At 41.5% G+C, this 27,822-nt stretch overlaps 2 protein-coding genes across 4 annotated transcripts in view; one reads left to right on the forward strand and one right to left on the reverse strand.

Moving 5' to 3' along the window:
• JPH3 (junctophilin 3) overlaps positions 1–11,663 on the forward strand; it is an 87,408-nt gene extending 75,745 nt beyond the window's left edge. Inside the window, exon 6 of one of the 2 annotated variants that reach the window (XR_016271703.1) lies at positions 11,645–11,663. The gene's annotated coding sequence lies outside the window, so the exon portion shown is untranslated. Of the gene's footprint in view, positions 1–7,918; positions 8,048–11,644 lie in introns of those variants that run through there. The other variant, XR_016271702.1, reaches the window with a different exon arrangement.
• On the reverse strand, positions 688–23,398 carry KLHDC4 (kelch domain containing 4). 2 transcript variants are annotated; one of them, XM_089476747.1, is made up of 12 exons: positions 23,221–23,398; positions 22,267–22,358; positions 20,774–20,852; positions 19,007–19,105; positions 16,430–16,566; positions 14,894–14,986; positions 12,941–13,100; positions 10,416–10,485; positions 9,326–9,534; positions 7,873–8,281; positions 2,909–3,031; positions 688–1,064 (listed from the first exon to the last, which is right to left on the reverse strand). In XM_089476747.1, exons 1-12 carry the CDS (start codon positions 23,317–23,319, stop codon positions 889–891), a joined length of 1,746 nt encoding a protein of 581 aa, XP_089332873.1. In that variant the 5' UTR covers positions 23,320–23,398; the 3' UTR covers positions 688–888. The 2 variants fall into 2 exon arrangements, with proteins under 2 accessions (XP_089332873.1, XP_089332874.1); XM_089476748.1 differs by lacking the exon at positions 23,221–23,398 and adding an exon at positions 22,608–22,707.
• Positions 23,399–27,822: the final 4,424 nt, after the last annotated feature.

Consider the following 27,822-nt stretch of genomic DNA (forward strand, 5'->3'; position numbering starts at 1 on the left):
CAACACATCCACGGAGAGGGTCCATGTATGTCCTCTCTGCCGTGATCTGCAGCACTTTGGAAACCTTTCAACTGGGGCCTATCCAGGCTTGAAAAGGTATAATTTATATGTGCTGGCCAAATGGCTGTAATAAAGTTTTTTGTATATGGGCAAGAGGGTAGCATCATCAGAGGTAGCAACAATGATAGCAGTCCATCATCATAGTTATGTCTGATGATGTAAGAACTTGGCCCACACAAATACAAAATGCCTGGCTTGGTTTTGAGATCCTTCGAATTCTTCTATCACATCAGTTCCCAAACTTTGGTTTTCCAGGTATTTTTTACTTTAACTCCCAGACATCCCACCAAGTTGGGTCAACAGTTAATAATTCTGGGAGGTGAAGTCCAGAGCATCTGAAGGAAGGACCAGTTTGGGAACCACTGCAGCCACTGCATCATCAGACATAACTATGATGATGGACCACTATCATTGTTGGTACCTCTGATGATGTTATCAGGATCTCTGTCGGACAACTCTGCAACCACACATACGCCTTCATTACAAACACTGGTTTTCCTTGCCTTCCTGAAAAACTGTTATCATAAGCATCTCCAGGGGATGCAGATCAGCTTCTGGTAAGATTCCTGAATTGCAACAGACTGCTCCCCCCAAAAAAGACCTTCCAACATTTTGTTTTTTAAAAAATATTTATTCAGCCAAACATGTTGCAAAGTATCAGTGTCCAAAAAGATGAATCCATTCTTCAGGCAAAACAGAACCCATCATGCAAGGCCAGGAAGAAGAGGTGGAGATGTCAGGTCCATTTAGCATTATATGGTGGCAACCTTCTTAATAGTCCCAACCGTTATACCAAAACTCATTATGAGTGGTAGAAAAAGTCTTAACCTAGGCAGACCCTTCGTAGAAGGCCTTTGCCATTGCATGTCCCACTTTCACCGTCTTCTTCTCTTTGGCATCGGGGCCCATGTTCTGGCGGGCCAATTTCACCCAGTACTGCTCCGTCCGAGAGAGGTAGTCTGCGTACTTTTCATTATGCTGTATGGCGGGGTGTTCTTCCTCATCTTTCGTGGGGCAATAGGACAGAAAGAGAAAGAAAACAAACCATCAGCCTTGCAAGAGAAAGGCCATCTTTTCTCCCTTTCCAGGTCAAAGAAGATGCTGCCTTCACAAGGGCTGGAAATCTTGTGGGTAACACAGGCATGCATAACTCTGTGTTACCCACAATATTATTATATTATATTATATTATATTATATTATATTATATTATATTATGCATGCATGTTTTCTTTTGGATGAGGCACCAGGGGTCATTTACTTTGTCTAGTACCACTCCCACACACACAACAACAGCAGCAGCAGCAGTCAAATCTCAAAGGTCTGCTGTTGCTACCAATTATTGGCTAACGAGGACAGGATGCAAGAGACGAAAAAGTGTCCACTCTCAGCTGCAAGGGAAAGAGAAAGGAGGATGCTCTCCTGGATGGACAGAGCCCTTGTTTCACTTCCTCTTGGAGCTGAGAAGGCTGCTTCTTCATTCCTCTCCTCTTCCAGCAGATGCAGCAGTCCTCTTGACAAATGCTGACTTCTCTTGAACCTGAACTTTCCTCTTCGAAATGATGGTGGTGGCACTGGGGAGATGGCTAACTTGAGCACTGACTCCTACATTTAAATTTCAGGCGTCAGTTCTCATCTTCAGCCTTGACAGATGCATGTAACCACCTCAAGCCCAGTTCCTCTGGATGTGTAGCAACACTGGTTTGAATGCAGCATTGGTAGAAATATTATATATACTCGAATATATGTCAACTTCATATATACAGTAAGTCAAGGGCAGGTTTTGGGCCAAAATTATGAATTCTGATATGACCCTTGGATGAGTCGAGGGTAAAACTTAGGGGCACGCAATGAAAGATGTAAAGGATGAAGCAAAGGAAAACAATGCCACAGAACTTACAAAATTACAGCAGCCATAACTATTTGCGCTCATGCTAAAGGCTGGATGGATGTGAGAGGAGAAGGAGTTCAGTGCTTCCAGGGCAGATTAAACTCTTGCTTTTCACCAGGGGATGGATGGATGGATATATATATATATATATATATATACACACACACACACACACACACACACACACACACACACACACACACACACTTCTTACTGGAGCCCCTAAAAACATGTGGGCTCTCTTCTAGACTATGGAATAATTTTTAAATAATAATAGTTATTATTATTATTATTATTATTATTATTATTATTATTATTATTATTATTATCCTGCCTTCCTCCTAGTACAGGGACTCAAGTTGGCTATCAGGAATTATTTCTTTCAAAGTATTGAATTATTACTTATACATTGTGTTTTTAAATGCAACAATTGTATAAAATAGAAAAATGGGGCCGAACTGACCACCCAAAGTTGTAGGAGTATATTTGTATTATTTATTAAAATATTTATACACTGCCTTCTGCCTAAAGATCTCAGGGCAGCGTACAATAAAATCCATTTGCCCAACTGAAAACAATGTTGTAAAAAACCAAACACAAAACATGATTAAAACTATTTTAACAAGTTAAAAGAAAGCAGGTTAAAACTTGAAGTACTGTATCTTAAACAGAATTAAAGCCATGCGCTTGTGTAGATTTGCATAAAACCAGTTGGGCCCCAAAGGCTTTAATAAACAAAACCAGTTTGGTGCCGGAAGGAAAGCAACACTGGCGCCAATTGAGCCCCTACGAAAAAGTGATGCTCGGTAAACATTAAAAGGTAATAACATTACCAGTCATGTTTCCTTTGCAAATAGAACAGCGTTATGCCCACGTCATTCCACAAATTTCATGTGTTAAACGCAAACACATTAATTCAAAGCTGTGCTCTTTTTCAGTCTGTTTTTTGCTGTAGTTACCTTCATCTTCATCTTCACTCTCATCATCATCCGAATCCTCCTCGTCTTCTTCCTCCCCTCCTTCTGCACCTTCCACTTCTCCCTCTCCATCCGACTCAGATTCTTCAAGCCATTCTTGAGTTTCTAACACAGACATTTTTTTAAAAAAGCAAAAAATGGCAAGTTTAACAACAGGGTCCCCTTTGGAAAGCCCTCTCTGAGCAGCCATCAGCAACTCCACTTGTGCCATGGATTTACATGTGCGCCTTCAAGTCGTTTCCATCTTATGGAGACCCTAATGCAAGCCTATCATGGGGTTTCCTTGGCAAGATTTGTTCATAGGAGGTTTGCCATTGCCTTCTCCTAAGGCTGAGAGCATGGGTTTTGCCCAAAGTCTCGCGGTAGGTTTACATGGCCAAGCTGGGAATCGAACCCTGGTCTCCAGAGTCATAGTCCAACACTCAAACCACTATGCCACAAACGGTTAACAATACTGAGCTAGACGGACTCAGTAACAGTGTGCGCCTTCCTATGTTCCTCCCTTTCTATCCAGTGTAGACATGCAGGGACAACAGCCGTCACTACTTCCAGGAGGCGAGTGCTCCTCTTATTTCCTTGCTGCATGGTTCACTTTGCTTCCGCTTGGTCAAGGAGGCAGCTTTTCAAGACCTGGCATCCCCACTGCAGCCTCTGAATTTAATTCCCCCTGCTGGGATTAAATAAAAAAGGATTTCTGGGGTGAATCACGGTTTTTTAAGTAGAGTTAAGAATGAAACATGCCTGAAAATCTGGACAGCTGGGGTTGCTAACACTCAGAACTGACAATACTGTGCTAGACGGACCAAGGGTCTAACTCAGTGCAAGGCAGCATCTCAGCTTCCCAACTCAAGGGTTAAACAGGAAGGATTTTGCCGCACAATGCAATGCAAAAGGCTGTGTTTCCATGGAAGCATTTCCAGAAGTTGGTCTGGGTTTTCTGGGAGCTATCCATGGACCTGAACACAACTTCCCAAACAGTTTCAACACCACGGATAGCTCTTGAAAAACCTGGAGCGGCTCCTTTAAAATCCAGGAAAATAAGAGACATACTCCGGTGTTTTAGTGGCACAAAATGCTGTTAAGTTGTGCCGTTATTTGTCCTGCTGACGCGTTTTGGGAAACGTTTCTTTGCAAGCGGATTCTTCTGTTTCTCTTTTGAGAAGCCAGAGTTTCTAACTTTGGATTCAATGAGTGTATCTCTCATTTTCCTGCATTTCATGGTGTTTCCTCCCCTACAACACTCTCCTTTAAAACCAGCATGGGTTTGCTAAAACAACAGAGCCATTAGTCACCTCTTTGGGGAAGGAATTGCAATGTTTAGGGGCAGCCATTGACCAGGCCCAATAATAGTAGTAGTAGTAGTAGTAATAATAAATTATTTCCTCTATCTCTTGTCTTTGTCACCCATCCCTCCACTACAGTTGGGACATAGCTGAGAAACATCTCTTCACATTTTAGGATGCAAGCAGGCTTATATCCATAGAAAACAACCTAAACATGTCTTGTGGGCTGAGTTGTCAGAGAAAATACGAGCCAAGCAACAACATGCTAATAAAACCACTGGGGGATACCTGGTCCTCTCAAACTCTTTAAAGAGAAAAGCCCAAAGCAGAATAAGTTACGCAAACCCCTTTGCTGAGCTATGAAGATGTGGGAGACACTTTACAAAATGGGTTGAAATTTACATGTCTTTACATAAGTAACTTATATCCTGCCTTTCCATGATAAAAGAGTCCTCTAAGAACCTAATAGGATTAAAACAAAATTAAAATGCTGCAAGTGGGGAAAACAATGTGAAAATGAGAAGAATGGAGAGGAAATTGGGCTTGGCACCCAGGTTTATGGGCAACTGCGGCTCACTAAGGCCAACAGCCCAAAATACAAGACACAAATTGGAATGAATATATATATATATATATATATATATATATATCAAGGTACTAGTCTTTATAGGTGCAGCGATAAATAACTTTTAGGTTGTGGACAACGGATCCCTGGACATTTTGGAAGCAGGAAAGTTGAAAAGATCGAGCGAGATGAGGAGCTTTCTATACTGACAACTGATGCACAGCAGAAGCCAGATAAATAAAAGAGTTGTAAACCATGCACTGAAAAAGCTGCATAGATAGAGCCGCACAGTTTGCATTATTTATCTGGACCGCACAGTACAAGCTGATTTTTAGTACAGAGATGACCACCTCCTAAAACAGCCTTTTCTGCTGTTTTAAGAAAAGTACTAGAATGGGGAAGATGGTTTGATTAAAATTGAAGAAATTGATGAGTGTACAAACAAGGGATGCATCTACACTGTAGAAATAATGCAGCTTGACACCACAAAAACTGCCATGGCTGAATCCTATAGAATTATGGGGTTTGTACTGTATATACTCATGGATACATCTAGAAATTTTAGTCCAAAAATTGACACAAAAAAAATGAGTCAACTTATCTATGGGTCAATGTATGTACTGGACTTTAACTCTTTTTTAAAAATAAGGAGCCATCCCCTGCTGAAGCGCAAGAGTATAATCTGTCCTGGAAGCACTGATCCCTCTCCACTCTCTCATCCATCCAGCCTTTAGTGCGAACACAAACAGTTATGGCTGCTGGAATTTTGTAACTTCTTTGGGATTGTTTTCCTTTGCTTCATGCTTTATATACATTGTTACCTGCCCCTTGACTTATCCATGGGACATATCAAAATCTACCATTTTGGCCCCAAAATCTGCCCTTGACTTATACATGAGGTCGACTAAATAGTCGAGTATATATGGTAGTTTGGTGAACCATGGCATGCCTCCACAGAGACTACAGAATCCCATAGGATGGAGCTACTGCACTTAAAGTGGTGTCAAACTGCACTATTTCTGCAATGTAGATGCACTCTAGATGCAAACTGCACTTTGAGTAGATGCACTCAAAGCATACTCTCATCCTCCCTCCATAATTCAAGCAACGGATCGGTGTGGGTGTGAACAACAGCCTACGCTGTGTGTCAACATCGCTTCAGCCCAAATTAAAGGAGCAAATGAAGTTCAACACCCCCTGCGATGACGCTGGTCCAATTAAGTCTATTGCTGCAAGATACAGACACGCACAAGGCCAGACAGCTTAAGGACCCCAGGGGGCAGAGGGGGAAAAAGTTTTCCCAGGGATTAAAGCAGACCAAGATTAGCTTGTGTGTGTCTCTATGTGTGTACAGTACGTTCAAAGCCATTCACAGTTCCAGGATGAAAACTGTCCTCAGCTGCGTGCTGCGCCACCGTCACCTGTCTCTGTGTCATCCTAAATAGGCTTTTGTCCTCAGCTAGCATCAGTCACTGGATAAAATTAAACTTGGCTGGTCTCAGAGCAGAAGGCTTCTAGGAATGCGTCTGATGGCAGTGAACTTCATGAACTGCTGTACGAAAGGTCACCAGCAGACGTTCAATGGGATGCAAGGCCTTTGCGGTTGCTCCCTGCTTTCCCTCTCAATAGTTTTTGGTCACTGCAGACTTGGGTGGTGCCCAGTAGCGTAAACCTCAGGTTTGTTGTTGCAAGCCTTCAAGTTGTTCCTGACTTACGGAGACCCTAAGGCAAACCTATCACGGGGTTTTCTTGGCAAGTTTCTTCAGAGGGAGTTTGCCATTCCCATCCTCTGAGGCTGAGAGAGTGGGACTTGCCCAAAGTCACCCAGTGGTTTTGCATGCCCAAGCCAGGATTCAAATCCTGGTCTCCAGAGTCCTAGTCCAATGCTCAAACCACAAAACCACATTGGCTCTCAAACCTCAGGTACTCCTGCCTAATTATTTTTAAAGAAGTTGCAGAAGGAGGTATCTTGTAGATCCTTGCACAATGTCTTTGCACTGAATGCAGAAGGCTCTTGGGTGCAGGTCTTCCCTCTCTGGCCACGGGAGTACACCCAGGACCCATCAGGCTGTCTTTAGGCACCCAAAAACAAAGACACAGCTTCAGACCTTATTTTCCACTCGCTAGTTGTGCAAGGCAACTCCTAGGCACATCCCACAGACAATCATTGGGAAAGGAGGAGAAAAGTCTGTGACTCCCAGGTTAGTGTTCACCACTATGATCTTTGGAATAGCGGTATATAAATAAAACAAATTATTATTATTATTATTATTATTATTATTATTATTATTATTGGTGGAGCGATGATGTAGAGCAGCGATTCCCAAACTTTAGTCTTCCAGGTATTTTGGACTTCATCTCCCAGAAGCCATAGCCAGCTTGGTCAGCAATTGGGAATTCTGGGCGCTGAAATCCAAAACATCTGGAGGATTGAAGTTTGTGATCTGCTGATGTAGAGAGTCATGCTTCTCCAGTTACAGTATGTGTGTACAGTACACACACACACACACACATCAGCCAACAATAGATTTTGCTACAGCACCAAATTTTGCAAAGTATGGGATTACAATTTCCAGTATCTAGAGGCTCCTGAGAATTGTAGCCTGGGAAAGTGAAAAAAACCCTTTTCCAAGCTCTCCATTGCACAGCATAAGAAGAAAATACTGTATATACTCATGTATAAGTCTAGAAATTTTAGTCAAAAAAATTGACCCCAAAAACCTGGGTTGACTTATCGATGGGTCAGTGTAAATACTGTACTTTAATTCTTATGAAAAAGAGACCCATTCCCTGGTGAAAGGCAAGAGCATAATGTGTCTTGCAAGCACTGATCCCCTTCTACTCTCTTATCCATCCAAGCCACAATTTTGTAAGTTCTTTGACATCATTTTCCTTTGCTTCATTATTTAGATCCTTTGTTGCATACCCCTATGTTTTACAATTGATTTATCCACGGGTCATATCAAAATCCATAATTTTGCCTCCAAAACCTGCCTTCAACTTGTATATGAGGTTGACTTATAGTTGAGTATATACAGTATATCCCAGCCCAAGAAATAAGCACTCAAAGGAAAACAGAGAAGTCTGCTTCAACTTACTTGGATCCATCTCCACAAGGACCTTCCATTCTTCCATCTTGTGCAGGTCAAGGGCGTAGAGGTCATTGAGAGTGAACTGGCGGTCTCCTACTTCAAACATCCCACCGTAGACGTAGAGCATCCCATGCTTGACCGCCAGCATGGAGTTTGAGCGTGGACATGGCTCTACCTGCTGACCAGAGGCCTCATCTACCGTTGCGTCCTCTTCGTCCTCCAACTCTGAGCTCTGAGGTTCCTCCGCAGGGACCGAGACCAGCTGTTTGATGGTCATGACTGTCCCATCCTCTGCCACCACCTCCTTTACAATCTCTACTGGGCTTGGAGGTGACTCCCCCTCAGCTCCATCGCCCGCCTGAGAATCTTCCATCGCTGGTCCTCGCCTTCTTTTCTTTTTCTCAGACTTTGGGCCCTTTGGATGACAAACGAGGGGAGTTACAAGGGGAAAAATTATTTATTTAATATTCTGCTTTTCTCTGCTATGAGATCCAGCTAAAACAACCCCTAATACAAAAAAGCATTACTGTATATACTCATGTATAAGTCTAGAAATTTAGGCCAAAAAGTTGACCCCAAAAACCTGAGTCGACTTATCCACAGGTCAATGTAAGTACAGTATCTTAATTCTTATTTAAAAGAAGGAACCATCCCCTGGTGAAAAGCAGGAGTATAATCTGTCCTGGAAGCCCTGACCTTCTTCGACTCTCTCATCCATCCAGCCTTAAGACTAAGCGCAAAGAATTTGTCTGCTGGAATTTTGTAAGTTCTTTGACATTGTTTTGCTTTGCTTCATCCTTTAGATCCTTTGCTATATGCCCTAAGTTTTACCCTCGACTTATCCATGGGTCATAGCAAAATCCATAATTTTGGCCCCAAAACTTGCCCTTGACTTATACATGAGGTCAACTTATAGTTGAGCATATAGGTAAACAACAATCCACTTAAAAACAAGTGTTAGAACAGTTTAAAATTCATTCAAACTTATTCCATATTAAGAAGGAGCACATCCATTACACTAATCCAACCAATTAAGAGAGAGAGAGAGAGAGAGAGAGAGAGAGAGAGAACTTGTGTCTCATTTATCTGGAATTCCAAAATATTCCCACAAAATTTTTCAAGGATGGCTGAGATAGTGACACCTTTGCTTTGTGATGATTCAGTGTACACAAACTTACAATTACCATTAGCACTTTGGATAGCTCCATTAAATATCCAATTAAAACCTGGGCTGCAGACCCTTATCCTGCAACAGTTGTCCATCACCGCTTTAAAGTGTTTTCAAAGCAATATCACACATGCATCACGCCATTGCAATCTTTGCAACCCAGTAAGTTAAGTCAGTGGCATTATCCTCATTTTGCAGATGGGAAGACAGAGGCTGACAAGCAGCCACTAAGCCAAGGTGCCTTCACCAGAGCAGCAAACCGAAGGAGCAACCACATCCATCGTTCCCCACCTTCAGGAGTCCAGGAAACCACCGATTCTTTGCCAGGTCATAGAAATAAATATCGTTGAAGAAGTCTCCCTCGAGCCGTTCCTCGTCTTCCTCGTCATGAACCCCACCAAAGAGAAGGGACCTGTGGTTGGGACTCACAGCCACCGAGAAGCCAGACCTGGGTGTTGGCTTCACACCAGAAGGGTTGATCCGAGACCATGTCCATTTGTCTGGGAAATGTCAGAGAGGAAAAGGGATGGGGAGATGGGAAGCAGATGGGTACCATCTTGGAAAGGTACCATCTTTGAAAGTGCAAAGTCTCTAAAGGAGGGTCAATAGCTCATTGGAAGAACAAGCGTTTCACATTCAAAAGGTCCCAGGTTCAACTGCTGGCTGCTCCAATTAATATAGGGTGGGCAAGTATAGCAATTTCATCCCATGGGACCCTCCAAGGGTTGTTAGGTGCCTTCAAGTCATTCTTATGGAATCCCTGGATGTGCAGTTCTACAAGATCTGTCACCTTTTCTGCCAACTACAAATCCCAGGATTCTGTAGGATGGAGCCATAGCAGTTAAAAGGACACCCATCTGCATTATTTCTACAGTATAGCTGCAACCTCTGACTTATGGTGACCCTAAAATGAAACTACCATGGGTTTTCTTGGCAGGATCTATTCAGAGGCAGCTTGTCATTGCCTTCATCTGAGGCTGAGAGTGTGGCTCATCCAAGGTCACATACTGGGTCCCTGTGTTCAAATGGGAATTCGAACCCTGGTCTCCCAGAGCCCTAGTCCAACACTCAAACCACTACACCATGCTCACTCTCAACATCTTTATGTACCTTCAGACTGACTCCAATTTATGGCTTGGATTTATGGCCCGCAATAAATTATTTTAAATTGTTTCATTCCATCCAAGCAAGATTTGGATTCTCTCTGTGAAACTTGTCCCTGTGCCTTGCAACCCTGACATGAAACCACCCACTTCTACATACCGAATGCAAGATACCTGAATAGCCAAGATCCCAGATATCTCACAAGTGAGCCAAGCCACTATGGCAAGACTCCAACCCTATTCATGGCCACCTGGAGGCAAAGAACAATTCAGCTTACCTGAGCTTTCAGCCTTCAGCAGGAACATGTCTGTATGGAGGGTACCTTTGTCAACATCCTTCTTAATTCTCTAAAAAGCAAGAAGCAGTTCGGTTAAAAAAGGCTTCTTCATTACAAGAACAGCAGAAGCTATGCATTTTACACCACTATATCATGAGATTTGTACCTCTATCGATGTCCCAAAAATTAATTTAGCATTAGCACTTTCAAAAACTACTCATCTGTTGCCTTCTAGTCTTTACAACATTCCTGTTATGCTTTCTTGACTCCCATCTATGGGGGAAAGAAGAGGTACAAACGGAGCCAAGAAATACTACATAGGTTGAGTCTCCCTTATCCGGAACTCCAAAATCCAAAATATTCCAAAATCCAAAGTGGTCCTCTTGGGTGGCTGAGAAACCTTTGCTTTCTGACGGTTCAATGTACACTAACTTCCTTTCATGCTCAGAGTTATTTTAAAATATTCCATATAAAATTCTGTTCAGGCTAGGTGCATAAAGGAGATGCAAACATACATGAATTTCACATTAGATATATGCCGATAGCAATGTACCTATAGAAAAATATAAACATTAGGAAGAATTTCCTGAGGCTAAGAGCTGTTCAACAGTGGAAGATGCTGCTGCCTTGGAAGGTGGTGGAAATCTCCTTTTCTGGAAGAAGAAAAGTCTTTTGGAAGCAGAAAAATCTCCTTCTTTGCAGATTTTTAAACAGAGGCTGGATGGCCATCTGTGAAGAGTGCTTGGACTGTCTTCCTCCAAGGCAGAATGGGGTTGGATTGGATGACCCTTGGGATCTCTTCCTACTCTAGCATTTTATTCTATGATTCTCAACCCTACAGTAGTTTATGGATTGGAGGTCAATGAAGTGGGGGGAAAGATGCAGAGGGAAATGAAACAGAATGGTGGGGACTGTTGATGCCTTAGGGCTGGGTGGGACATCTCATATTCATAGGGGTATCCATGCAGAATTTTAAATCCAAATTAAACCGAGCCTGCACAATAGAGCAAAAGCAAACTAATGAGGAAAAAATGGCTGTTAAAACAATTAAAAAAACCCTGTCTCTTAGAAACAGAACAACAGCCGTCCCCTTCCAACCCCAAAATTCACTTGTTTGCTTTCTCTCCAACAGTAACAAAGAAGGGGGCAAACGCAGCCTGCTAGCTTGCCTCTCCTGCTGTTATGCAACAAGCACCTTTATATTATTATTTTTTCTTCTTCTTCTGCAGGCAGGCAGCAATTTTTTAAAAATGCTATTTATTTCCAACCGAAGACGGAAGAGCCAGGGACCAAGAGGACGACGAGGATGCATAGGGTTTGGTGGAAGACACAGACAGACCCCTGACTCAAAAGTGTGCAGCGTTCCAGAATTCACTGCCATTGACTGAGCAATGTGCCTTCTTCATTCTTTCTCCCAGTCTCTCTCTTTCAGCCTGGGTTTGCTAGGAAGCTCAAATTTAATGACCTTCTTCTCTAACCTTTTGGTGCATAGCCACAGGGCATCACGATTTAGTACGCAGGAATGGAAAAGGAGGAAAACACATACAAACATAAATAAGCAAAACATAGCATGATCTAAAAAACTAACCAGGGTCAGCCCTGGTTGGTACTTGGATGGGAGACTACTAAGGTGCTGAAGGCTCTATTTCAGAGGAAGGAAGTGGCAAAAAACCATCTCTGGGCATTCCTTAAGAAAATCCTATTAAATTCATCAGTCACACACTATAGGCATTATCACCCCAGTAAGGAGTGATTTAAATTCACCAGATTCCCATCCGATCCTGGAAAGTAAGCAGGGTCAACCCTAGTTAGACATTGGATGGGAGACCACCAACTGATGCCAAGTGCTGGGGGATCTATTTCAGAGAAAGGGACTGGGAAAACCATCTCTGAGGGTTCCTTGCCTAAGAAAACCCTATGAAATTCATGGGGTCGCCATAAGTCGACAACAAGGCACATAAGAACACAATATAGGCATGATCACCCAAGTACAGATTGCCCGAAATTCACCATATTCCTGTCTGATCTTGGAAGCTAAGCAGGTTCAGCCCTGGTTAGTACTTGGATGGGACACTGCCAATGAAAACCAAGTACAGGAGGCTCTATTTCAGAAGAAGGAACTGGCACAACCACTTCTGAGGATTGAGGGTGTTGGACTATGACTCTGGAGACCAGAGTTCAAATCCCTGCTTGGCCGTGGAAACCCAGTGGGTGATCTTGGGCAAGTCACACACTTTCAGCCTCAGAAGATGACAATGGCAATCCCCTCTGAAGAAAGTTGCTAAGATGTGATAGGATCGCCTTAAGGTTGCCCTAAGTCGGAAATGACTTGAAGGCGCACACAACAAGTCAAGACATCAGAAGAAGACTAGAACTAGAGTTGCACACTTGAAGGCAAAATGCACACTTTAAAAAAGGTAATGGGGGAGTTGCAAGCCTCCAAGGTGTCATGGAGGTCCTCCTCAAACTCTGGCAGTTGCCCATCCCTGCCCTAAAAGGAAAGATGCGAAAAAGACAATGCTCACCTGCTTAGAGTAGCCTCCATAGATGACAATATTGCCTTCAGGAGTGGTAGCCAAATGGCAACCAGATCTTGGTGCTGGGGCCAGTCCAGAGGGAGCCAGTTTGGACCAGGCAAAGGTGTCCAGATTAAAAGCAAAAGCGTCGTTGTAGTAGATGTAATCTCTGTCCAGAGGAATAGCAATAGGTCATAATTATAAAAGTGTGGTGGAGATGTGCATTTGGCAGAGCCTTAAAATGATCCCAAGGGGTCAGGTTTCCATACTGTTAGGAGTCCCAAAGTGTCATTTTGTGCTTCGTGCTTCCCCCAGAGTAACCATGCATTTCAGATAGAATACACATGAATTTCCTTACTTTTTAGTTACTGCATAATAATAATAATAATAATAATAATAATAATAATAATAATAGCAGCACTTGTAGCAGCCAACCATTTTGCATCTGCGAGTTTGGTGGAACTGAGGATATCTTCTACTATTTATTAAACTGCCTGTTATATAAGTCCTCAAGCATAAATTTCTTGCCTGCATCCCTTGTCATTTGTCAACCAGATTCCCCTTGGAATAGATATGTACATTGCCAGAAGCCAGTCATATTTTTATTACTATACAGGTTGCAAAACTTGCTCCGGCTGCTAAAAAACAAGAGCTAGGCACCGGAAATAAAATTTACCGGGATCAATAGCATAGTTTTCTCTGCTTACAAGCTTTTTGTATACTAGGTTTTATTTTGGAGGAAAGGGTTAGTGCACCTTTTGTTCTGGAAGGAAATGTTTTATGGTAAATGTCACTTAATTTTCCCAGGTTTGTTCATTGTCTGAGGACTACAAAACATGGTTGTTGTTAACTGCCAGCATCAAGTCAACTTTGACGTATGGCAACCTGACAAATGAGAGACCTTCAAGTCTCCTTATCCTCAACAACCCTGCTCAGGTCTTGCAAAATCAGGGCAGACATGGCTTCCTTGATGGAGTTGAGTATCTATAGATAAGCCGATGGCGTATCCATGGATCTTTGATGGAGTTGAGTATCCACAGATCCATGAATACTTGACGGGCTTCAACTTATGGCAACCCGACAAACGAGAGACTTCTAAGTCCCCTTATCCTCCACACCTCTGCTCAGGTCTTGCAAAGTCAAGGCAGCCACGGCTTCCTTGATGGAGTCTATCCATCTGGAATGCAGTCTTCCTCTTTTCCTATTACCTTCCACCTTACCAAGCATTATTGTCTTTTCTACTGAGTCTTGTCTTCTCATGATATGCCCAAAATATGACAATCTCAGCTTAGTCATCTTGGTTTCTAGAGAGAACTCGACCTCGATTTGCTCAATGGGTAGTAAAATCACATTTAATTACATTCTGTTATATTGGGGTAGTAAAATAGTACATAAAACAGCAAAATTGAGGTTTGCTTTCTGGAATTTATATGTTTTTGAATATTTTTGAGCCGTGGATGGTCAAATCTGTGGATGAAGCACCCAGGGATATGGAGGGCCAACTCTATTTGTCTTTTTTGCAGCCTGCGGTGTCCACAAAACTCCTCCAGCACTACATTTCAAATGCAGCGATTCTCTTCTTATCAGTTTTTATAAAATATAAAAGCTACACCATTCTAATCTGTGTGTGTGTGTGTGTGTGTATTCTGAATTTCTGTCTGCTGCACTGTGATGGCACTATGGCTATAAACAATCAATCACCCTCTCCAGCTCTTCATTTAGAGCAACAGAAAATGGCCCTATACTGCAAGACACTAAATTGCATTACAAAAACTTTAAATTCAATATTTTTATCAATTCAGTTGTTACTCATTTTGGATTAAGTTCGGACGTTGATGTTCCAATGTGGCTTCTTTTAGTGCTAGATTTTTGTGTTTTGTATCAGGAAATTATATGGGGGAGATGGCCCGAGGTGCCTCAGGCAAGCTTTTCCCAAATGAAGGAAAAACACGGCAGACCGACCTTGCACTTTCGTGGAATCCTCCAAAGACAATCAGTTGCCTCTTGCAAACTACCATCCGGTGTCCACTGCGACCCGAAGGAGCTCCAGAGGCCCTGAAACAGAAGCCAAGAGCAGCAATGAGGAGAAGGGAGGGAAAGCCTACTGTCCAGATAGCATCCATTCCTTGTTTTGCACCTTTAAGGGCAGGCATAGGAAACTTTGGCCCCAAATCTGAATCCAGTCCTCCAGGCTTCCATGGGTAGCCATGTCCCCTTCTGCACCACCCCATAGTTAGGTACCTTTCCAGCTTTTGCATGGTTTTTCTTCCCATCCTAAAAGGTCAAAATGCCTCTCCTACGGGAAATTTATTGGCCATAGAGCTTTTGATGACAATGACAACAGTGATGATATTGAGATCCCACTTAAAATACTGCCGGCCCTCCACATTCGCGGCTTTGGCTTTTGCAGATTTGCTTGTTCGTGGATTTAATGAATAAGTTCTCTCTAGGAACCTCTAGGTCCTCCAGTGCAATTTTGCCCGAAGTTGGCCATAGAGTTGCACTGGAGCACTGGAAAAAACACTTCTCTGTCCACTCCCTTTTTTCTTCAGGGGATACTGACCCCTTTCCTTCTTGGCCCTCCATGGCCCCCTCCGCTCTGTTTTATTCATCCGACGCAAAACGCAACGCCCACCCCCTCCCTGGGCACAGCGCCGACATCTGTGCCGATGATGAGAAAGTCTGTGTGGGCGGCCGTCTGCCTTTGTTTGAACGAGATTCTGGCTGAGTGTGAAAAAGGGGAGGAAAAAATAAAACCTTTTCTGCTACTTTCCTCTTCTGATATTCTGACTGCATTTTGCAGAAGCCAAAAGAGTTTTAAAAACTGAGCAAAAATTGGGCCCAGTATATAACAGAAAGAAAGAGAAGCGGGTGAAGACCAGGAGGTTTGAAAGACTGTTCTCTCCCCCATAAAATCCTTAAACTTTAAGATTTCCAGGTAAGGTCTTTCTCTCTAGAAAAATGGAGAAAGCACATTTGATAGGAGCATAGGAAAGAGGTCAGAGCCAGGGTTGTGTAGTGGTCCGAGTGTTGGACTATGACTCTGGAGACCAGTTCAGCCATGGAACTCACTGGGTGACGCTGGGCAAGTCATATGCTTTCAGCCTCAGAGAAAGGCAATGGCAAACTCCCTCTGAATAAACCTTGCCAAGAAAACCCCATAATAGCTTCACCTTAGGGCCACCATAATTTGGAAATGACTTTCTTATCTTCCAAACTTAGGCAAGACCAGAGAGTGTTTGGAGCAGTATATCTGAGGCAATGGTGATGGTGATACCCAGGACTCCTTGTGTTTCCAAAACCAGTGGTGGCCTATGGCCTACATGTAGTGGTGAAATCCTTCTGGTTTGAGCCCAAAGGTGCTGGATCTTACCCCTCAAAAATAGGTCCAGCATTTAGGATAAGCCTTTTAAAGTTTGGGCTAGAACTCGGAACAGAATCAATGCTGCATGGACATGGAATGCACTAGTTCAAACGGATACAGAATGATGCACTTACTTGATTTGCTCCCAGGTCTTGTTAGCCAAATGCAAGACCCACAGATCTTTGTAATGGTAAAACTGTTCCCCGTCCGGAGAAGCAAACTCCCCGCCAAACACCCAAAGTTGCCCAGCGCCCTGAGCCACCACCACGGCCTGTGAAAGAAAGAAAGAAAGAAAGAAAGAAAGAAAGAAAGAACAAAATATGAAAAAAGAAATTTGCAGAAAACGTAAAATGAATGGGCTAAGTAGGGTGTCCCTCTCCACCAAGTCTGAAGGTCCTAAAGCAATCTTCCACAACCCGGATGTTTTAGATGCTTAACTCCCACAATCCCCAACCAAAGTGTTGAGCTGGAGCAGGCTGCATTACAGTCACTTCTGCTCAGACCTCACAGCAGATTTGCAAACCAACACAGGTTTCGGGACTGCCATCTACTGGACACCACCCTTTATGATAGGCAGAATTTTGCAGGAGGATTTGCCTTTTCCCCGCAATTGCAAAGTAACCCAGCATCACATTCCTGATGCAGAGTGTGTTGCGGAGCTCTGGTGCCACAAGAGACTACAGTTCTCCATAACATGGAGCCATATAAATTATTGTATATACTCATGAATAAGTCTAGAAATTGTAGTCAAAAAATGTATCCAAAAAACCTAAGTCGACTTATCCAAGTACTGTACTTTTAACTCTTATAAAAGAAAAGGAACCATGCTGTTTTTATTGTGTCTTATATTGTATTGGTATGCTGTACTGGCATGTGTATGTAATCCGCCTTGATCATTGGAAAGGCGGGCTAGAAATAAATATTTTATTATTTTATTATTTGTCTCCTGGTGAAAACCAAGAGTGCAGTCTGCCTTGGAAGCTCTGACCCTCTTCTGCTCTCTCATCCATCCAGACTTTAGTATGAGCACAAACAGTTATGCCTGCTGGTATTTTGTAAGGTCTTTAGCCTTGTTTTCCTTTGCTTCACCCTTTACATCCCTTGTTACATGCTCCTAAGTTTTACCTTCGACTTATCCACGGGTCATATCAAAATCCACAATTTTAATAAAATAAATAAATAATAAATAGTTTATTTATATACCACTTTTCCTTGTAGATCAAAGCGGTGTACAGCGTTTAAATAATGACCAATGTCATATTACAATACAAGCACGTTAAAAACAGTAAGACAAATTACAATCCAATATATTATCTAAAAACATGAATTCAGCAGTATTTAAAAACATAAAATATATATAATACATAATCAAGCAGTTTGGGGGATACTTTATTACAAGGAATCGGGAGGATAAGCTTGTTGGAAGAGGTAGGTTTTCAATGCCTTTTTAAAGGCTTCCACTGTACCAGTGAGGCGGATCTCTTCTGGAAGAGCATTCCAGAGCGTAGGCACTACAGCCGTATAAGCTCTTTGGTGGGTAGTCGCCAACCACACCTTAGGGTATTCGAGTAATAATTTACCTGTTGTTCTGAGAGTGCGGGGTGGATTATGTTGGGAGAGGCGTTCCCTCAAGTAACCAGGGCCCAAGCCATTTAGGGCTTTAAAGGTAATAACCAACACTTTTGGCCCCAAAACCAGCATTTGACTTATAGTCAAGTACATACAGTAAATTTAATCTATCCACTCATCTACAAAATACTACCTGCTGCAAAAAACAAAACAAAAAACCATAGTGCGATCTCCTGCAAAGTAACGCAACACACACAACGTTTGCAAGCCTTTACAGCTCAGCGTAGCACAATAGTTCTGCATGCAAACCTATACTAAGCTAAGCTTTGTGCCATCCCCCGGATTTCTTTGTACAGCTTCTGAGGTCCCCCTGAACAGCCAACCTGTGCCTTGTGGGGAAGTATCTGGCTGTGGTCCTGGACCCAGGTGCAAAATAATAACATTGGCACTGAGATCTGCCAAGGTCCTCCTGAAGTCTCAGTGCGGCTGTAACCCTTTTGCATCGGTCTGCAGGGACATAGCCAGATGCTTCTCCAGTCCTGCCTCCTCCCTTCAAGGTATAGAATAGCTGGGGAGGAGAGCTTGAAAGGAGGGTGTGGGGGGTATAAGAGAATACCAACCTCTGCAGCACCCAAGGATGTACACAAGGTATAAGGGAAACTGACATGTGCAGATGCCAGTAACAGGCTGGTAGGAAGTGCAATACTGTACAAATACGTTCATCCCCCCATATTTGCGGCTTTGATTATTCACAGATTTGATTAATATGTTCCTCTCTAGGAATATCTAGGTCCTCCAGCGCAACTCTATGATCAGCTTTAACTAAAAATTGCATTGAAATGCCTAGAGAGGACACTCTACTAGGCATCTGCATCTCCTCTGGTGCAGTTCTATGGTCAGTGTCTGTCAGACGTTGACCCCAGAGTTGCCCTGGAGGACCTAGAGATTCCTAGAGAAGTGTCCTCTCCAGTCTAAAAACTTGGTGTTTCTGTTATTTGTGGTTTTTCCATATTCACGGGGGTCTTGTGCCCCTAACCCTAGCCAATATGGAGGGACAAGTGTACTTGCCCAATATGCCACTGGATGGAGTCACCATTTACCTCCTTGTTTTCCTGAGCTCCATAAAGGATGGGGGGCATTACCTGGTGAGCACAGCGCCGCGGAGGAGGGTTCGGGATGTCGACTTTCGTCCAGCCGTTCTTCCGAATGTTGTAAACAAAGAGATCGTTGTACAGGAACGTCTGAAGGAGATACCGCAAAAAACAGAGAAAGAGGGATCACTAGAACGAGGCGTTCCCAAGGGATACACGTTCCGCTTTATTTTATCTATTGCAATATTTGCGCCTCATCCTATATCACAAGACATCAGTACAATGCACAGATAAAAAGGATGCAGGTCAACTGGGAACTTTTTAAAGTCAGAACAGAAAAGCTCATCTAAATCTAAAAAGCTCATTAAATGATTTACTAATAAAAAAAAGAAATTGCAACAGTTGAAAACGAATATAAATAAATAAATATCAAAAATCTTAATTAATAAATACTTAAATCCATGTACTTATAAGGGCAAAGTATTTATTCTTTTAGTTTACAGCCTGGGGCTTGCGACAGATAAAAATGTCAAAGCATTATTTTAAGCAAGAAGAAAGAAAGGGGAAAAGAAGGAACCATCAACACAGTATTTTAAAGTTTGCATCCATATGAACCAGCATAACTACAGTCTGTCTATCAATTTATTAGTATTAAAACCATATCAAATTATTAGAAGTTACAAAACATAGCAATAAAGTTAAAAATACAGCATACACATTCCATGAAAAGGCTCTCAGCAACCTCCTCCACCTGGGCAGGGGCGGCCCAAGGGACTTTGCTGCCGCCGCCGCGGCGTTTCTCCAGGGGGCGGGGCTGGTGGGAGCGGCCCCTACAAAAGCCGGCCCGCCGGCTCCCCCCGAAGAGGACGCTGCCGTTGCCCTCCTCCACCCGGGCTGGGGCGGCCTAGGGGACTCTGGCTGCCATTTATACCATCAGGGTGGAGTGTCAAGGACTGTCACCTGGTCCTGCTGTTGGGGATTCTTTAGGGGGAGGGAGATAGAGAGGGGCTTAGTTATTTTTTTTTTCATTAGGGATTGATTGGGACACGTCCTGTCTTTTTCTCGTTGCTGTATATTATTTAATGTACTTTTAGATTGCTTTTTTATTGATTGTATAGGATGGATTATTGCTGTATTGTAGTATATGTTTTTTATGCTGCTCGCAAATTGTATTGTATTGTATTTTACCTGTTGTAAACCGCCGTGATCATAGGAACGGCGGTATATAAATAAAATTTCATTTCATTTCAATTAATAATTAAACGCCAGTTCAAATAAAAATGTCTTTGCCAGCCAGCAAAAGGAGGGAAGTATAAAGGGGAGCAATTAATAGTATCTTACTAATTTGAGAATGCAATTATTCTGTTCCCAATTTCTGCCGCTCGCTTTGCAAAATTTATAGGTGAGATGTGCTCATTTTGGCCAGAAAGACGACCAGTGGCTTCTCAATGGCAAAAGGAGAAGAGCGCATAAAAGAAAAGGGCCTGAATCCATCTCCTGAAAGTGATGAACTCCTGAAATATGGATGAAGGCTCAGCCATCACTCTTGGCCCTTTTTATTAAAATCCACGGCGCCTGACGGCAGAAGGAACATTGCGGCACAAGAATAATTCCTTTCCAGCTTTTGGGCTTTAGCAAAGAAATCATATATATCAATAGACTATTCATGCCGTTAGATTGTTCCGTCAGTAAAATCTTTAGAAAGCGTTATCAGAGTTGCAAATCCAACACATCCTTAAGATCGCCACTTTAGGGAATGATAACGGATCGAGATCACCAAGGCAAGGAAGAATGAAAGGAAAAAAGAAAATACTTTACTTTTTGGCCATTGAAATATTCACCTCCGAAAAGGATTAGTTCATCTTTCTCGGGGTGCGCCGACAGAGAGGCATTGAGCCTGGAGGCAGAAGAAAATGGGCAAACAAGAGAAAAGACTTTTGAGGGTTGTTCACATTGCACAGTTGTAGTGCTATCATTCCACTTTAACTATCATTGCATCCTCTAATCCTGGGATTTGTAATCTGGTGAGGCACTGCTCTCTGACTGAGAATCTGGAATTACAAAACCTGGAATCCTCCAAAACCGTTTTTCATGGACGGCTGAGAGAGTGACACCTTCGCTTTCTTTGCACAAACTCTGACTGCATCTGCACTAAAGAGATAATCCAGGTTGACGCCACTTTAACTGCCATGGCTCCATCATGCAGAATCTGGGATTTGTCGTTTACTGCGGCACTGGTGCGCTCTGACAGAAAAGGCTGAATGTCTCACAAAACTGCACCTTTGTCATTTTGATTCCATAGCATTAGGTCAAAGGAATTAAAGCAGTGTCAAACTGGGTTATTTCTGCAGTGCGGATGCAGCCTTTATTTCATGCACAACATTATTAAAAATATTGTGTACAAAATTACCTCCATTTTGTATGTATAGGAAACATCAATGGATTTCATGTTTAGACCTGTATCCCATCTCCAAGATCTCTCTCTCTCTCAATCTCTCTCTCTCTCTCTCTCTCTCTCTATATATATATATACACACACACACGCGTGATATATAATATATACACATACATAGGTATCTAGACCTCTGGGGTCTCCAGCATTTCGAAGAAGGAAGAGTCAACCTGTATTACTGAAGAGATATGGCTTCTGAGTATTGCACGCTTAATAAATGGGGTAGTCATATATTTGTATATACTGTATCTATATCTATTGTGCGTGTGTGCGTGCGTGTGCGTGTGTGTGTGTGCACAAAAGAGGTATTCCAAAATCCCCTAAAATTCTAAAATCCAGCATTGGGGGTCTCCAACATTTCAGATAAGAGAGATTCAACCTGTATTACTGAAGAGATAAGGCTTCTGAATATTCCTTGCTTAATAAATGGGGTTGTCATATATATATATATCGAGCACACACACACATTTATATATATGTGCACAAATGAGGTATTCTAAAATCCCTTACAATTCCAAAACACCTCTGGGGTCTCCAGCATTTCAGATAAGGGAGATTCAACCTGTATTACTGAAGAGATAAGGCTTCTGAATATTCCTTGCTTAATAAATGGGGTTGTCATATATATATATATCGAGCACACACACACATTTATATATATGTGCACAAATGAGGTATTCTAAAATCCCTTACAATTCCAAAACACCTCTGGGGTCTCCAGCATTTCAGATAAGGGAGATTCAACCTGTATTACTGAAGAGATAACACCTCTTAGTATCCCTTGCCATAAGTCCATATGGGGTTGCCAGAGGTGCCTCAAAGGCACAAACGCATCCAGGTCCTGGGTGCGAATCCTTACCTGGGGGAAGGTGGAGGGCAAGGCGTCTCCAGCACCTGCGTCTTTTTCGCATCCAGCGTCTGGAACTCAGCAATAAGGGCTTCCAAATCCTCCTGCAAGAAACACATGGACCTGTGATAAGGTTTAGGAACACCAAGCGCAAGGAAAAGCCTTTATATTGAAGATTAGGCAGAAAATCTGGAAAGTAACCCCATCACTTTTCCCCTCCATTCATTCATTCATCCATCCATCCATTCCAGTTATGTCCCATGAGACTTAGACAAACATAGTCCACAATAAGCAAGATAGAAACAAGGAAAAAGCCCTATACTACATACTATACATTAGATGACATAACATACCATTACATATAACAATTAACGTCCTTGTTCATTTTTTTGTCTATCCTGTTCCAAATTTCATTTTGCCTTCTCATCTTCATATTAAAATAGAAATATAAAATAGACGAATGACGCAGAAGATGCATCATCTCACTAAATGCTTTTAATAGGCTATCAATTCAATGATTATGATTTGGTTTCTCTACTTGAAGAACTCTTCTTTTTTTTGTAGAGGAATAAACTGTCAAAAGGAGGCTTAGTAAATTGGTTTTAAAGGTTTTAAAACTCAGTGGAATCAAAAGCCAGGCTGCGTTTGTTTAGCTCCAAAGGCAACTGGGAATGAATGTTCATTTGCAGACCTCTTTGCAAGGACATTTTTAGTCTTGCACTTAAATAAGAAACGATGGCTAAGCAGAGAGAAAGAAGGCACCCAAGAACAAAAGAGACACACTAAAGCATGGACTGGGGTTGCGGTGTTGCTAAAACATCATCCACCAAAAAAAGGTTTTTGGTCAAGTGCCATGCTAAGAAACAAACAGGTCTATATTTGCAAAGACCAATGAACCCTATATTGTGCATCATGCTAAAATAGGAATGGATGCAAGGATGCTGGGAGCTGCAGTCCAAGGCTGACCTCCTCCTTCTTGGCTCTTCTGGAGGCTTTCTTTTCCATCTTGACTGCTGTTTTCTCAGCACCTTTCACTCTCTTCTCTTTCTTGCTCTTCTTTCCCATCTTCTACGACTCACTTTTTTATTTGGTTTTAATATTTTATTTTGCAAAAAGGGAGAAGAAGGGGGAAACATGCAACTCCTTGGGCTCCTCTGCACCTTCTGCATGCATGCAAAAATAAAAGACACGTGTCTTCCTTTTCAGACATGCAGCACTCCCCAAAACAAAAGGTCATTTCCTATCAAGGAAAAGGAGATTATATGAAAGGAAGGGAGAGCAAACTGTTTCAAATAGCTTCCTATCATCGCCGTCTGCTGCTTTGGAGGCCTCTTTGCAGGCATTCAATGCGTTCAGGCCAAGGTCCACACTGAAGAATTAATCCAGTTTGACACCGCTTTAACTGCCATTGCAACAGGGGTTTGGTTGTCATGTTGCACACACACATATATATAATTACATATACAAAGTTATAAATACACATATATAATTATACACACACACACACATACACATATATAAGTGTGTATATATATATCTATATATCTATATAAAGATATATATATATAAATAATTATATTAGTTATAAATACATATATATATATAATTACATATATTTATACACACATATCTACATAAATAATTATATTTATTATTATATTTATTATTATGTAATAATTATTAGTATTTATTATATATATAATTGTGTGTATATATATATATATACACAAAGTTATAAATACACATATATAATTATACACACACACACACATATATAATTATATATGATTGTGTGTGTGTGTATATATATATATATATATATAAAGTTTTATATATATATATATATATATACATATAGACACATACATAATATTACATATACATTTAAATATAAATATATACATACATATATATATATATATATATAATTTAATATATAAATATATACACACACATATATATGTATACACGCACATACATAATATTGCACACACGGTTATGTATACATATACAGTATATATAATTGTGTACACACACACACACACACACACACACACTATATGGCTACTTGCCCACGAGGGAGGCATTGCATCACCGCAAAAGGTCGCTCTTGGGCGCCCTCCTGTGGCGAAAAGGGCGCGCTTCGGTCTCTTGGCCAAAAGGGCAAGTTGTATAGATAAAACTTGCAGATGCCAGCAGCCACAGATGCCGGCGAAACGTCAGGAAGAAACTCTTCTAGAGCATGGCCATAAAGCTCCAAAAACAAACAAAAATCGATTGATGTTGGCCATGAAAGCCTCCGACTTCACTTTATAGATAAATAATATATATATATATATATATATATATATATAATTTGTGTATAAAGTGAAGTCGAATATATATTAAATCATATATATATATATATATATATATATATAAACATATTCTATAAATTATAAAATTATATAAATATATAAATATACAAATATAATTAATATTATATATATATATATAATTATATAATATATTAAATATAATATAATATTGAATATGATATTTATATATTATACATTATATAATTTTATAATTTATGAATATATTTATATAAACATATATATTAAAATTATTTATATATATAATATTAAATATAATATATTTATATTAAAATATTATATATATATATATATATATATATATATATATCTACATTTAATATATGTACAGTGGAACCTCGACATACGCGGGGGATCCTTTCCGGATCCCGCCGCGTATGGCAATTTACGCATATGCACGAGCCCCATTGTAAACAATGGGGCTCGTGCAAGACAGCGCGGAGGTGTGCGGGACGCAACGGGCTCGCGGGCGGCACAACAGGCGCACGCGCCCATTCAACTGAATGGGATGCGCCACCCTTTCCGGCCCGAGCGCGCGCCGTGGCTTCACCGGATATGCTCAAGGCCGCGTATGGCGCGCCCACGTATGGCGAGGTTCCACTGTATGTATGTATGTATGTATGTATTTTTAATAGGTTTTGCTGCACAATGGGCCTTTCAGTTGGGACGTACTAAAACAAAGGACAGTACTTGCCCATAGGGAAAGCATACTTGCCCATAGAGATTCATTGGAGATTGCTTGCCCATAAGAAATAATGGAGATTGCTTGCCCATAGAGATTCATGGGACATTGCTTGCCCTTTGGGAAACATAGTATTTACCTGACCTTAGGGAAAGAGAAGAAATTGCTTGCCCTTAGGAAATAATGGTAATTTCTTGCCCATAGAGATTCATCGGAGATTCCTTGCCCTTTGGGAAACATAGTATTTACCTGACCTTAGGGAAACATAAGAAATTGCTTGCCCATAGGAAATAATGCAGATTGCTTGCCCATAGAGAATCATTGGAGATTGCTTGCCCATAGGAAATAATGGAGATTGCTTGCCCATAGAGATTCATTGGAGATTGCTTGCCCTTTGGGAAACATAGTATTTACCTGACCTTAGGGAAACATAAGAAATTGCTTGCCCATAGGAAATAATGGTTATTTCTTGCCCATAGAGATTCATGGGAGATTGCTTGCCCTTTGGGAAACATAGTATTTACCTCCCCATAGGGAAAGAAAAGAAATTGCTTGCCCATAGGAAATAATGGGTATTGCTTGCCCATAGAGAATCATTGGAGATTGCTTGCCCATAGGAAATAATGGAGATTGCTTGCCCATAGAGATTCATTGGAGATTGCTTGCCCTTTGGGAAACATAGTATTTACCTGACCTTAGGGAAAGAGAAGAAATTGCTTGCCCTTAGGAAATAATGGTAATTTCTTGCCCATAGAGATTCATCGGAGATTCCTTGCCCTTTGGGAAACATAGTATTTACCTGAACATAAGGAAAGATAAGAAATTGCTTGCCCATAAGAAATAATGGAGATTGCTTGCCCATAGAGAATCATTGGAGATTGCTTGCCAATAGGAAATAATGGAGATTGCTTGCCCTTAGAGAATCATTGGAGATTGCTTGCCCATAAGAAATAATGGAGATTGCTTGCCCATAGAGAATCATTGGAGATTGCTTGCCCTTTGGGAAACATAGTATTTACCTGACCGTAGGGAAAGAGAAGAAATTGCTTGCCCATAGGAAATAATGGGGATTACTTGCCCATAGAGATTCATTGGAGATTGCTTGCCCATAGAGATTCATTGGAGATTGCTTGCCCTTTGGGAAACATAGTATTTACCTGCCCATAGGGAAAGAGAAGAAATTGCTTGCCCATAGGAAATAATGGGGATTACTTGCCCATAGAGAATCATTGGAGATTGCTTTCCCTTTGGGAAACATAGTATTTACCTGACCATAAGGAAAGATAAGAAACTGCTTCCCATAGGAAATAATGGGGATTGCTTGCCCATAGAGATTCATTGGAGATTGCTTGCCCTTAGGAAATAATGTAGATTGCTTGCCCATAGAGATTCATTGGAGATTGCTTGCTCTTTGGGAAACATAGTATTTACCTGACCTTAGGGAAACATAAGAAATTGCTTGCCCTTAGGAAATAATGGTTATTTCTTGCCCATAGAGATTCATGGGAGATTGCTTGCCCTTTGGGAAACATAGTATTTACCTCCCCATAGGGAAAGATAAGAAATTGCTTGCCCATAGGAAATAATGGGGATTGCTTGCCCATAGAGAATCATTGGAGATTGCTTGCCCTTTGGGAAACATAGTATTCACCTGACCATAAGGAAAGGTACGAAATTGCTTGCCCATAGGAAATAATGGGGATATCTTGCCGATAGAGATTCATTGGAGATTCCTTGCCCTTTGGGAAACATAGTATTTACCTGACCATAGGGGAAGAGAAGAAATTGCTTGCCCATAGGAAATAATGGAGATTGCTTGCCCATAGAGATTCATTGGAGATTGCTTGCCCTTAGGAAATAATGTAGATTGCTTGCCCATAGAGATTCATTGGAGATTGCTTGCTCTTTGGGAAACATAGTATTTACCTGACCTTAGGGAAACATAAGAAATTGCTTGCCCTTAGGAAATAATGGTTATTTATTGCCCATAGAGATTCATGGGAGATTGCTTGCCCTTTGGGAAACATAGTATTTACCTCCCCATAGGGAAAGATAAGAAATTGCTTGCCCATAGGAAATAATGGGGATTGCTTGCCCATAGAGAATCATTGGAGATTGCTTGCCCTTTGGGAAACATAGTATTCACCTGACCATAAGGAAAGGTACGAAATTGCTTGCCCATAGGAAATAATGGGGATATCTTGCCGATAGAGATTCATTGGAGATTCCTTGCCCTTTGGGAAACATAGTATTTACCTGACCATAGGGGAAGAGAAGAAATTGCTTGCCCATAGGAAATAATGGAGATTGCTTGCCCATAGAGAATCATTGGAGATTGCTTGCCCATAGGAAATAATGGAGATTGCTTGCCCATAGAGAACCATTGGAGATTGCTTGCCCATAGGAAATAATGGAGATTGCTTGCCCATAGAGAATCATTGGAGATTGCTTGCCCATAGGAAATAATGGAGATTGCTTGCCCATAGAGAATCATTGGAGATTGCTTGCCCA

This window comes from Sceloporus occidentalis, unplaced genomic scaffold (assembly GCF_023333645.1).
Source record: "Sceloporus occidentalis isolate IW3139 unplaced genomic scaffold, rSceOcc1.0.p SCAF_10, whole genome shotgun sequence".
In the NCBI taxonomy this organism is placed as follows: domain Eukaryota; kingdom Metazoa; phylum Chordata; class Lepidosauria; order Squamata; family Phrynosomatidae; genus Sceloporus; species Sceloporus occidentalis.

Excerpts from the sequence above, each read along its gene's own strand:
- KLHDC4 (XM_089476747.1), bottom strand. The coding sequence starts at position 23,319 with ATGGGAAAGAAGAGCAAGAAAGAGAAGAGAGTGAAAGGTGCTGAGAAA. Across the intron at positions 14,987-16,429 it reads AAGACCTGGGAGCAAATCAA|GGCCTCTGGAGCTCCTTCGG; the intron begins GTAAGTGCATCA and ends CTTCTGTTTCAG. Across the intron at positions 1,065-2,908 it reads GAGTGAAGATGAAGATGAAG|ATGAGGAAGAACACCCCGCC; the intron begins GTAACTACAGCA and ends GCCCCACGAAAG.